General features: G+C 51.9%; 2 protein-coding genes across 2 annotated transcripts; both read left to right on the top strand.

The window, feature by feature from the left end:
• Positions 1-9,937: 9,937 nt before the first annotated feature.
• On the top strand, positions 9,938-10,565 carry Prm2 (protamine 2). Its single transcript, XM_005349313.2, has 2 exons — positions 9,938-10,190; positions 10,315-10,565. The coding sequence occupies exons 1-2, from the start codon at positions 9,938-9,940 to the stop codon at positions 10,377-10,379; spliced, it is 318 nt and encodes a 105-aa protein (XP_005349370.1). The 3' UTR covers positions 10,380-10,565.
• Positions 10,566-10,906: 341 nt separating this feature from the next.
• Prm3 (protamine 3) lies at positions 10,907-11,347 on the top strand. The gene has a single exon (XM_005349312.2). It carries the CDS (start codon positions 11,036-11,038, stop codon positions 11,345-11,347), a length of 312 nt encoding a protein of 103 aa, XP_005349369.1. The 5' UTR covers positions 10,907-11,035.
• The last annotated feature ends 145 nt before the right edge of the window (positions 11,348-11,492 follow it).

The following is an 11,492-nucleotide window of genomic DNA, read 5'->3' as shown; positions in this document are numbered from 1 at the left end:
TGAGTTATCAAAGAGAAGCCAAGTCCTGTACCCAGCATACACTGGCAAAGCAGGGACAGTCCCCTGCCTCCTGTACACCTGCCAGCCTGCTATGTTGCTTTCTACCCTTAGTTGACGCTTGTGAAATTAGCACTGCTCACCCTGCTGGGTGAGGAAACGGAAGTTCACAGGCTTGCCTGCCTAACTCTGCCATACAGCTTTCTTCCTTCTCTTGTGCTCCCTGGCCCAGAACTGGAGTTTGCTGCCAAGAACCTCATTGGCCTCTGCCTTGGAGAAACTTGTGTTCCTCTGTCAAAGCTTTTTCGCAGGGTTTGTTCACATCTCTAGGTCCAGGGAGCCGTAGCCCGCTCTCCCTAGTGCACGGCTGGTTTATCTCTTCCAGCCTCAGCAGGCTCACCTAACTTGAGCATTTCCAGGGCTTGGGGCTGCATGCCACTCTGACTCCTTGGCCTGGAGATGATGACACCAATCCTAAACCTTTTCCTGGACAGCAGAGGTGTGGGAGACAAGCGGTACATCCTCCTTCTTCACAGTTCCTAAACACATTGAAAGACCCTCAGAGTGGTCCTTCCCTCAGGAGGAGACCCCTAACCCAAGGAACAGTCGAGACCACTGGCTGCAATTAGCAAGAGGTTTATTGGGTGGGCACAGGTAACTGTGGGCAGCAAAGTCCTTTCGGAGGACTTGCGCGCCTGCAGGCTGGGAGAAGGTCTTTTTATAGGAAAAGGGTGGCAAAAGCAGGTATACAGAAGCAATGCATGGTTACAGTTCGAATGAGTTCATTGGTCAGTTCGAATGAGGTGATGGGTTCATTTAGGGGACAAGTTCCCCAGAGACATGAAGGTCTGATAATAATAGCAGACTTGGCCCTATCTAGGGTCATGTAGTTTTTCCCAGAACTGTTCATTCCCCTCCTAGGCCTGGTGTCTGACCACAGATATCCTGTTTGACCGCCTAGGAATACTGACTTTACCTTGAACTTACATTTGTTTGTGTAAAAGCCTTGCAAAATGGCATTACAGCAGCTAAGCTGGGGTCTTTCAACATAACCCTGTGTCCGGGCCTGGGGACCTGTATTCAAGGGTGTTGCTGAAAGATCTCCTCATGGGTGCTTGGGAAGTGCCATTCTAAATAGGCCTCAGAGATTTCAGCTCCCACTGTATGGGGTTTTTTTTGTTTGTTTGTTTGTTTGTTTGTTTGTTTGTTTTTTGAGACAGGGTTTCTCTGTGGCTTTGGAGCCTGTCCTGGAACTAGCTCTTGTAGACCAGGCTGGTCTCGAACTCACAGAGATCCGCCTGCCTCTGCCTCCCGAGTGCTAGGATTAAAGGCGTGCGCCACCACCGCCCGGCCCCACTGTATGTTTTTGTTTTTTAACTGCATAGACTGCTCACACATGCTGTGACCTGTAGGACAAAGGCTGTGTGTCTTGTGTGCATCCCCCTTCTGTAACCCAACCTGGATGGCAATAGGAGACGCAGTGTGTATTCAGCTCCGCTTCCCTCTCTTCAGATGAGCATATCGGGCAGGGTTTGGCTTGTTTTCTTCTATTTTAATCCAGAACAATAGTCCCTCTTAAGCCATTTGTAGTTCTGCATTCTTGTTCCGACATCCCATACACTAATACCCCAGCACAGATATTTCTATTACTATAGTGGAAGAAAAGGGCTCCGTACCCTTTTACAGATGAAGAAACTGAGGCTCTGGCTCACACTGAGTTCCTGCAGCAGGCTGCTGTTGGAAGGAGTTTGCGGCTGGGGGGCTGGGGGCACTTTGTGGTGTCCCCCAGACTCTGCAGTCAGCCTGGGGTGCAGAACACTGTGCACTGTGCAGAGGGCCGGATGGAACTGCAGCTGGCCTCTCCCTTAGAGCAGCCAACCACAAAGCAGGCACCTGGTAGGCGGGCAGGCGGGCGGGGCCGACAGGCAGCCCAGGGCAAATGAACCTCAGCTGGCCACTGCGTTTCTCTTTCCTGTCAGAAGAGTGTCTTATGGGACGTGTGAGTGTGCAGGGCCACAGAGCCCAGCTGGCCCATCCTTGAGGGACACACAGGGGCTACCTGCCAGCTGGTTGGCTATTTTACCCCTCACATCATGATCCAGGGCAGTGGGTTCCTTCAGGTCATTTTCCTCCTCTGTTTGCTTTTTTGAGACAGGGTCTCATGTGTTGCCCAGACTAGCTTGAAACTTGAGGATCTTGTTTCTGCCTCCCAAATGCTGGGCTTACAATTTGGAGCCAGGACACTGGGCTTCCTCTTGGCTTTGTTTTCTTAATTCTTATGGCACCATCACTTCTCTTGTGTGGTGCGTGTGTTTATGGATGGACTGCGGCGGGAGTGTAGAGATCAGAGAACTTGTGGGACTCATTTTCTCCCACGGAATCCTGGAGATGGAGTCATCAGACTCGGTTGCAGGAGCCCCTACTCACTGAGCCCTCTCCAGACCCTGCTCCTCGTTCTCTTGTTTACTGTTTGTGTGTGGGTGTGCACATGTGCATGTGTGAGCGCCTGAGGTTGCTCAGTCAGACTCCACTTTACTGAGGCAGGGTCTCTTGATTAATCCAGACTACCAATTCCACTCGTCTAACTAGTGATCTTGTCCCCAGGGGTCTCCTGTCTCTGCTTCTGAGTGCTGGGATTGCGAGTGGCTATACCTGCCTCACTTTTATGTGTGCTCTGAAGGTCCAAGCTCTAGTCCTCATACTGCAAACCAAACACTTTTATCCACTGAGCCATCTCCCTAGCCTCTTGCTTGCTTGCTTTTTTTTTTTTAAACAAGGGTCTCACTGTGTAGGCTAGTCTGTCCTTGGATTCACGGCAATCCTCCTGCCTCAACATTCAGTATTGGGATTATAGGCACTAGTCACTATGCCTGGTTTGTTTTGTTTTATTTCTTCCTTCCTTCCTCCCTTCCTTTCTTTCTTTTTTGAGACAGGGTCTACGTAGCCTGACTACGTAGCTCTGCCTGGCATGGAGCTCACAGAGATCTTCCTGTCTCTTGAGTGTTTGAGTGTTGGACTGAGAGTGTGTGTGTCACCCACACTTCTGGCTTCTTCTTTCCTTATTCTCAAACTGCATGCCCACAAGAAAGAAAAGCAAATGCTTCCACCATAAAGAAATGACATGAGCCGGGCGGTGGTGGCGCACGCCTTTAATCCCAGCAGAGGCAGGCGGATCTCTGTGAGTTCGAGACCAGCCTGGTCTACAAGAGCTAGTTCCAGGACAGGCTCCAAAACCACAGAGAAACCCTGTCTTGAAAAACAAAAAACAAAAAACAAAAAAAAAAAGAAATGACATGAGCTGGGGAGATGAGATGGCTCCCCAGGAACAGTATTCAGTGTTGGCATCTGGCTTTGCAGGCACACATACATGACATACATGTACTCACGCAAGTACACATGCTCTCATACACAGACGCCTGAGCACATGCAAACGTGGTTCACGTGCACATACACGGAAATGACATGATAGATGTTTGAGGAAAGCAGACAGCTTTACTGTGGTTTAAGCACTTCACTGTGAACACACGTGGGACCATCGCGTGGTTCTCTATTGAAATGTACTAGCTTTATGTGTAAGTCAAGTTTAAACATCTGTTGTGGTTGTACATGCCTGTAACCCCAGCACTGGGGAAGTGGAGTGTCTCAGTTAGGGTTTCTATTGCTGTGACAAGACGCCATGGCCACAGCAACTCTTAGAAAGGAAAACATTCAATTGGGGTTGCTCACAGTTCAGAGGTTCAGTTCATTGTCATCATGGTGGGACATGGCAGTACACAGGCAGTACACAGGCACTGGAGAATTAGCTGAAAGTCCTACGTCTTGCAGGCAACAGGAAGTGGTGCGTAACACTGGGCGGTGTTTTTGGCATATATGAGACCTCAGAGCCCGCCTCCACAGTGACATACTTCCTCCAAACAAGACCACACGTGTTCCACAAGACCACACCTCCTAATAGTGTCACTCCCTTTAGGGTTGTGAGGGCCCTTCAAAACTACCACCAGGAGGGAGGAGGGTCAGGAGTTCAAGGTCATCCCTAGCTACTTAAAAAAACCAATCAATTCAAAGCCCCTCTTTTTCCTGTTGGATGAGTGGGTGCTGCACATAGACCCTGGGGAGATGATTCTTGACTTGGCTTCTGTAATTTCAATTACCCACGGAAGGAGTGCAGAGCAAGAGAGGAGGAAGCCCCCAGCACTGGGAGTGCCAGAGGCTGTCATCTCCTCCTCCTCCTCTACATAGGTTCATAGAAGTCACCTTTTCTCCTCCCTCTTCTCTCCCTCGCTCCCACCCATCTCAGTAAATATGGCCAGTGTGTGCATGATACACAGGGCACAATGCCAGGCTAAGCCCATCACTGCCCATCGTCTACAGACACTCAGCTTTGAGGACCCCAGAGGATGACGACACCAGTGCTGAGGAAGACACACATACGCAATCACAGGAAGGTGGACCTGGAAACAGAAGGAATCAGTGTTCATGGAGAAGAGGAGAGGAAGGAAGGCCGGGGCTGTAGCTGTGGCAGTCCTTCACCACCATGTTGAGACCTGGGTTCTAGCCCCATGCTGCAGTCTCAGCTCTCTGATGGTGCTCCCCTGCCAAAAGGCTTTATTGAAACCACAATGGATGAGTGACTTGTAGCCCACCCCGTCACCAGCATTCTGGAGCCCACAAAGTCACTACGACGGTCACTTGTCTCATAGGCTTGGACAGAACATTATGGTTAGCAGAATTATGTAAAATTCTATCACTAGCCCCACCCCCACCCCAGTCAGATAGGAAGCTGAGAGGGTGGGAGTATAGGAAAGGGACCAGGGCATCACACAGTCGAAAGGTCCCACCCCCGTGAACTACTTCCTCTAACCCAGCTCCATCTTCCACAGTCCCATCAAACTGGGACTCTATTGACACTTGAACTATTCATGTAGGGGCCCCTATGGTTCTAATCTGCTCTGAGAACTCCCTCACAGACACCTTTTTTGGCTTTCAATGAGGGTTCCAGTCACGGTGAACGATCCGAGTTACGTATACGGAAATAACCATACACACTTCCATGTATCTAGAAAAATTCCTAGCCGTGGGGAACAAACACCACTCACTGTTTGAGGACGTCTAAGCAGCGGTGCCCATGGTTAGCACCCTGTGCCACTTCTTGGTCTCTAACACCACTCTGAGGGAGCTGCCTGGAGATGTGGTCCGGTTACCTGGGCTTATCTGGAAGATCTAGGATCCAAAGGCGGGCCGTGACAGCCACAGTCTGAATGTGAAGTGATGAAGTGACAGAAATTATATGTGTGAACTGTTGGCCCCTGGAATGGTGGCACTATCTTGAGAGGTTATGGAATTTTGGGGATATGTGTTAGGAATTTTTCCTAATGCGAGCTCTCTGCCGACGCAAAAATCCCAATCAAGCCAAATCACAACAAGCCAAATTAAGAAATGTCCAGGTTTAATGGGATTTCTGCGGTCTCAGGTGGCTACAAGGGGGAACTGGAAGGCTGCTAATGCGACCACCAGGAGGAAGGAAGAGACCATGAGGGAACTTTCCAGGGAAGCAGTTTAAATAGACTGAGGGTGTGGTCAAGATTTTGGCAGGCTCGTTTTGACCCTCCTCGGGGAGGAGTCAAGACTTGGTGGATAGGAACGGGGCCTCCAAAGATGGATGCCAGAGACCAGGGCTTACAATATCCACCCTAGGGTCACTAGGGTGGCATTTGGAGGCTATGCCCACGTCCCATTCTGGTCTAAAGGTCTCTGCTTCCTGACCCATGAAGATGTAAAGAGCCACATGCTCACTTGTCTGCGTCACTGTGACAAAATACCTGACGGGGGGTGTCTGTCTGGGTCATTGTGAGGAGGGTGCAGCCCACCTTGGTGGGGGCTCAGCCAAGGTGCTGCCCACCTACAGAATATGCCTTTCTATGTCGGTTAACCTAATCTAGAAAAGCCCACACAGACCTGCTCGAAGATCTGTCTCCTAAGTATTCTAGACCTTGTCAAGTCGACAGTATCAACCATTACACCACACTACAAGCTCCCACTCCTGCAGACAGAACTGCCCCAGCTGCCATTTTTCCCCTGCTGTTGGGGTTAAAACCCCCCGAGACTGTGAGTCAAAATATCACAATAAGCATCCTTCGTCCCCGAAGTTGCTTCTGCTAGGCATTCTGTAATAGCAACAAGAAAACCAACTAATAACACAAAGTAAAAAGCACCCACTAATCCACTCTGACAAATTGACAGCAGGGGCCAGGGTAGGGTCCAGGGGAAGTTCCAGTGTGGAGGTTTCAATGGCTGGCGAAGACATATCTTGAAGAAACACAATGTCCACCCGCTAAGTATGAACCCTGCATAGAACCCCAAGCTGATGGGGAAGGAATCATTCAGTGAGCACTGACCCTAGTCTCCTCAGTTTCACCCACTGGGCCCTTAATGGTTTGATCTTCAGACACCTCTGTGAGCTGGATGTGGGAAGCCTGAGCTCACCCTCCTTCTGGAGTAAACTCTACCCACTTCCGTAGAGCCTCATTTTCTCCTAGACTTGAAGCTCTGAAGCCACGTGGAAGATCATGCGTGGTGGCTAGGAGGTGTCTGAGACTGTTCTTTAACCAGACTTGAAAATTCAACCTCTGAGTTATGGAATTAGAAAAAAAAAAAAAAAAGGTCATGTGTGAGAAACACCCAGGTATGGGGCCGAAATTCACAAGCAAAACCTGGGCTGGACGTCCCGTCCTCTGCTCAGTTCCTTGCCTGGAAGCGTTTAGTCCACAAATGCACAGTTGTCCTGGGAAACCCTGGTGAGACAACTCTCAAAACCTGAAGACAGAGTGCAAACCAAAGAGTCCTTGATGAGGAGGGAGGTGGTTTTGAGGCTTTCCTGGCCCCATATCAGCTCCGTGTTCACATCCCCATCAATCCGCTCACTGCTCCCTGCCAGGCCTCTCTGCATCTTTGGACAGAAATATCTAGAAGCAGCCGACAAGAACATGCCTATCACTCCTCTGCCCACTGGTGTGTCCCCAGAGCCAGGACACCGATGGCCTCTGGCTTCCTGGTCTGTCTCACCCCACGTCACTTTTCCTGTGGCCAGATGCCAAGCCTGAAAGTCCACAGGGGCATGAAGCAGGTCGCATCCCATCTCAGCCAATTCCCATTGCTGCCTCCCTCACCTGCTGGGCCTCCCTCTGCTTCCTGCCCAACTGCCTTTTGGCTTCCCCTGCAGGCTGTACAGCAACCGAGGTGAAGTCAACACAAAAGGAAGTGAACTTCTCCTGGACACAGGGGCAGCAGCATTGCCCACAGTCACCTCTTGTCAAGTAGTGTCCAAAAGATGACCTGCACCCATGTGGCTACCTGAGGGGCCTCAGAGTTCTCACCCAAGCTGACTCCTCCTGCAGCTCTGAGACCCTCTGGGTTCATTGGTCAGTGCCCAGCTGGGACTTTCACTAACTTTCATAAGGTCAAGTTCCCTCAGCAAATATCCTCTGGGCAGTCTGAAGATGGGTGCTTTTTTCACAGTTCCAGTTTTGCCTGGCCTTGGATTATCTATGGGGGGCCTCACCTGGAAGCAGGTGTGTAGCAAGCACTCCCTACGAATGAATGACTGAATGCTCACGGAGGTGCTCTCCGCAGTCACTTCTTGACTGTGACACAGCCACTGCTGATGCCAAGACCCTGCTCACCCCTCTTATGCCCATATTTGGACATGGTGCAGGTCCTCACTGGCTGTGGTCTGTGAGGTCCTGGCCTTTTTTTGACTTCACAATCCACAGGGGCCCCTCGTGTCTATAAGAGGAAGAGGGTGCAGGCTAGATAGCCACAGCCCGCAAAATTCCACCTGCTCACAGGTTGGCTGGCTCGACCCAGGTGGTGCCCCCTGCTCTGAGCCAGCTCCCGGCCAAGCCAGCACCATGGCCAGATACCGCTGCCGCAGCAAAAGCAGGAGCAGATCCCGCCGCAGCAGGCGGAGATGTCGCAGACGGAGGAGGCGATGCTGCCGGAGGAGGAGGCGAAGTGAGCAGGGAGCTGGGTTTGGCTGGGCTGGGTCCAGGGGGTCCAGGGACTGGGCAGAGACTGAGATCCCCCTCCTCACTACCTTGTCTCCCTAGGGTGCTACCGCCGCCACCGCACATACACCATGAGGTGTAAAAGATACTAGATGCACAGAATAGCAAGTCCATCAAAACTCCTGCCTGAGAATTTTACCAGACTTCAAGAGCCTCTCGCCACATCTTGAAAAATGCCACCATCAAATGAAAAACAGGAGCCTGCTAAGGAACAATGCCACCTGTCAATAAATGTTGAAAACTCATCCCACTCATGCCTCTTGGTTCTTGGGCTCTACGAAGGGTGGGTGAATGTGGGTAAGAGGGTCTGGTCAAGTGGGAGAGGCTTCAAACCTGTCAACAGCCGATTCTCAACATCTACCCCAGCCACCTCTACAGATCCCTTCCCCAGAAGGGCTTCTGAGGGCCTCACCATGGCAATAGCAGACATGAGGGCCACCTAACCTGGGAGGTCTTGGGCTCCAGCCAAAGACCGTCGGAAAGTGGAGGGCCCTCAAGACGAACACCAAATATGAAGGCCAGTTGAGTTTCCAGTGTTAGGTCTAACTGGTCTGAAACTGGGGAACAAGAAATTCCAATGGATCTGTGTGACAGGCCGTCAAGACTCACTTCCCTGAAATGCCATCACCGATCCCTTCTTGGGTAAGCCCATGGAGGCCTGAGCAGTTAGGCCTCAATCCTTAGGACTGGCTTGTGTGTGGATGCAGAGGTCATGTGTCTGCAGGCAGCAGGAGCCTGCATGGGCTGTGAGCCAAGCCTGGGCTCAGCTTATCCTTCTAGGCCACCAGGGGACCCTCTGTACACTTCGGATGGCCTGTTGTGATTATCCTTTGTGCCTGGTTTTTTGGTGTTGGTGACCCAAGATCTTATGTATGCTAGGTATACTTTACCACTCATTGGCCTTTAATTCTAGATCCTGAAGCCCTCTTTGTTTATGGTGAAATCCAGCCAATATATTCCATGATAGTTAAGATCAAGGTACCAAAGATAAAAAGTACAAAACCCCCGTAAGTTTCACTAATATAAGTTTAATTTTTTGCCGTTATGTAACCTTGCACATGCTAAGCACACTATGCCTCAAGCCCTAGTATGTCCTATGGTTAAACGTCAATTATGAGAGAAATCAAGGATAGCCTGGGCTAAAATGAGACTAAAGAACTGTTTCAAGTATGCCTCAGGAGAAGTGGCCCTGAAAGGTCAGGTGTGGTGGCTCACATCTTTAATCCTAGCACATGGGGCAAGAGACAGGCAGACCTGGCTAGCCTGGTCTACAGAGCAAGTCCCAGGACAGCCAGGGTTACCCAAACCACGGCTTTGACTCAAAGCAGTAACTTTGATCAACACAAACTTCCTGTGCCTCAGTTTCCCCCATGGAAGATACATGAGAATATGTCTGTCACTTGTTTGGACGTTTTAGTAGTTCAGTGTGTCCTTAGTGTACATGGAGAAGGTGGGATCCCACCTTCGACAGTGTGAGGACAGGGGCTGGGGCTGGGGCTGGAGGTAATTTAGTTGGTAGAGTGCTTGCCTGTCCTGGTACCACAACAATGGCACACACCATGCAACAAGGCGAGGGACCAGGATAGAGAAGTTGAAACCCTGCCTCATACTAAAGCTACAAGGGCTTTAAGGCAAGGCGAGTAACTTGGCCCCGCAAACCCTGCCTGTGTCGCCCTCACAGAGGGGCCTGGGCAGGGTGGGAACAATCAGGGGTGGGCCGCCAGGTCACAGTGGGGTTCCCCTTTATATATGACCCCCCGAGAGCCCCCCACACCAGACCATCATCACCACCAAGAGCAGGTGGGGAGGCTTCCGTCCTCCTCCTTCTATCCAGTCAGCTGCAGCCTCAGCCCGGAACCTCCTGATCTCCTGGCACTATGGTTCGTTACCGAATGAGGAGCCCCAGTGAGCATCCACACCAGGGGCCTGGGCGAGACGATGGACCCGACGAGCAGGGGCAGGGGCAAGGGCTGAGTCCAGAGCGTGTGGAGGACTATGGGAGGACACATAGGGGTCACCACCATCACAGACGGCGCTGCTCGCGTAGGAAGTTGCATCGGATCCACAGGAGACGCCGGTCATGCAGGAGGCGGAGACGTTCCTGCCGCCACAGGAGGCGGCATCGTAGAGGTAAGCACGCAAGAACCCCAGTACCTTGACCACCTGTGCTGCTGCCCAGCAAGGCAGGAGTGCCCCCATCCAAACCCTGCTGCCTCCCAGGTAGCCTAGCAAACCTTTACTTTCCTTCCCAAAGGCAGCAGAAGATCCCGAAGGAGGAGGAGATGTAGGTGCAGGAAGTGTAGGAGGCGCTACCACTAAGCCTCCCCAGGCCCATCCATCCTGCCTGGAGCCAAGGAAGTCGCCTGCCCAAGGAATAGCCACCCGACCAACGTCACACGAGGCCACACCACCGTTCAATATTGATGTCTGAGCCCTGAGCTGCCAAGGAGCCACGAGACCTGAGTAATGAGCAAAGCCACCTGCCAAATAAAGCTTGACACAAGATTCACTGGCTGCTGTCTCCTTTTCACGAGCGTCATGGACTGGAGGGAAGGGAGTAGGGACCATTCCAAGTTATTGTCAGGGAGGAACCTGAGCCTTGGAAGGATGGTGAAATGTTAATTTCTACCTCGGAAGTGAACGAGTTTGGGGCTGGACTGGAAGTAGGAACATCTTCCCACCGTAAACTAGGCACACTTTGAGTTCCTAGAAGCAGTAGGTGGTTTGCCTGACATTGGCAACTGACTCCTGTCCCTTCAGCTCCTGTCCCAGACATCAGCACCCTCTCCAATCAGCCCTCCCAGCTCATAGGGCCATCTGAGCCAGTGTAGCTTCAAGTTCCAGGGTGGGGGAGGGTCACCCTGGAGGGTGGTGCCTTGGAACCTGTTTGTGAGGTCAGCGCCACGCCCACTAGCCTCACACCCTCTCACCGCCCAAGCTGCCTCCCTCCTAGTCCAGAGAAACAGGAGTGGGTGATGGGTTCCCGCTGTGCCAAGCTCAGCACTGGCCATGGCACGGCCCAGAACACAGGTCACAGCCGTGGCCACGAGTCCTCCATGAAGAAGCTCATGGCCTGTGTGAGTCAAGACAACTTCTCCCTGTCATCAGAGGGCGAGGAAGAAGAAGAGGATGAGGAGGAAGAGGAAGAGGAGGAAGAGGAGGAGGAAGAGGAGGAGCAGATACCGGTGAAGGGCAAGCTGCTGCTGCTGGGGTCCGAGAAGCAGGAGAGCTCCGAGGACAACGCCGTGGCCCAGCCAAGCCCCGAGCCCAAGCAGACGCACTCCTGACCCATCCTGAGGCCTGCCTGGTGATGGGTGCCCATCGCCACTCCAAAGGAAGAGGACATTCAGAAAATAAAGAGTCTCCAAGGAACACCTGGTTTCCCTCTTTCCCTTCATGTGTGCGCTTGGAGAACGGCCACTAAGGGTAGGG

This window comes from Microtus ochrogaster, chromosome 7, assembly GCF_000317375.1.
Source record: "Microtus ochrogaster isolate Prairie Vole_2 chromosome 7, MicOch1.0, whole genome shotgun sequence".
NCBI classification, from domain to species: Eukaryota; Metazoa; Chordata; class Mammalia; order Rodentia; family Cricetidae; genus Microtus; species Microtus ochrogaster.
The sequence above is the reverse complement of the archived record's forward strand: the minus strand, read 5'-3'. Positions and strand labels throughout refer to the sequence as shown.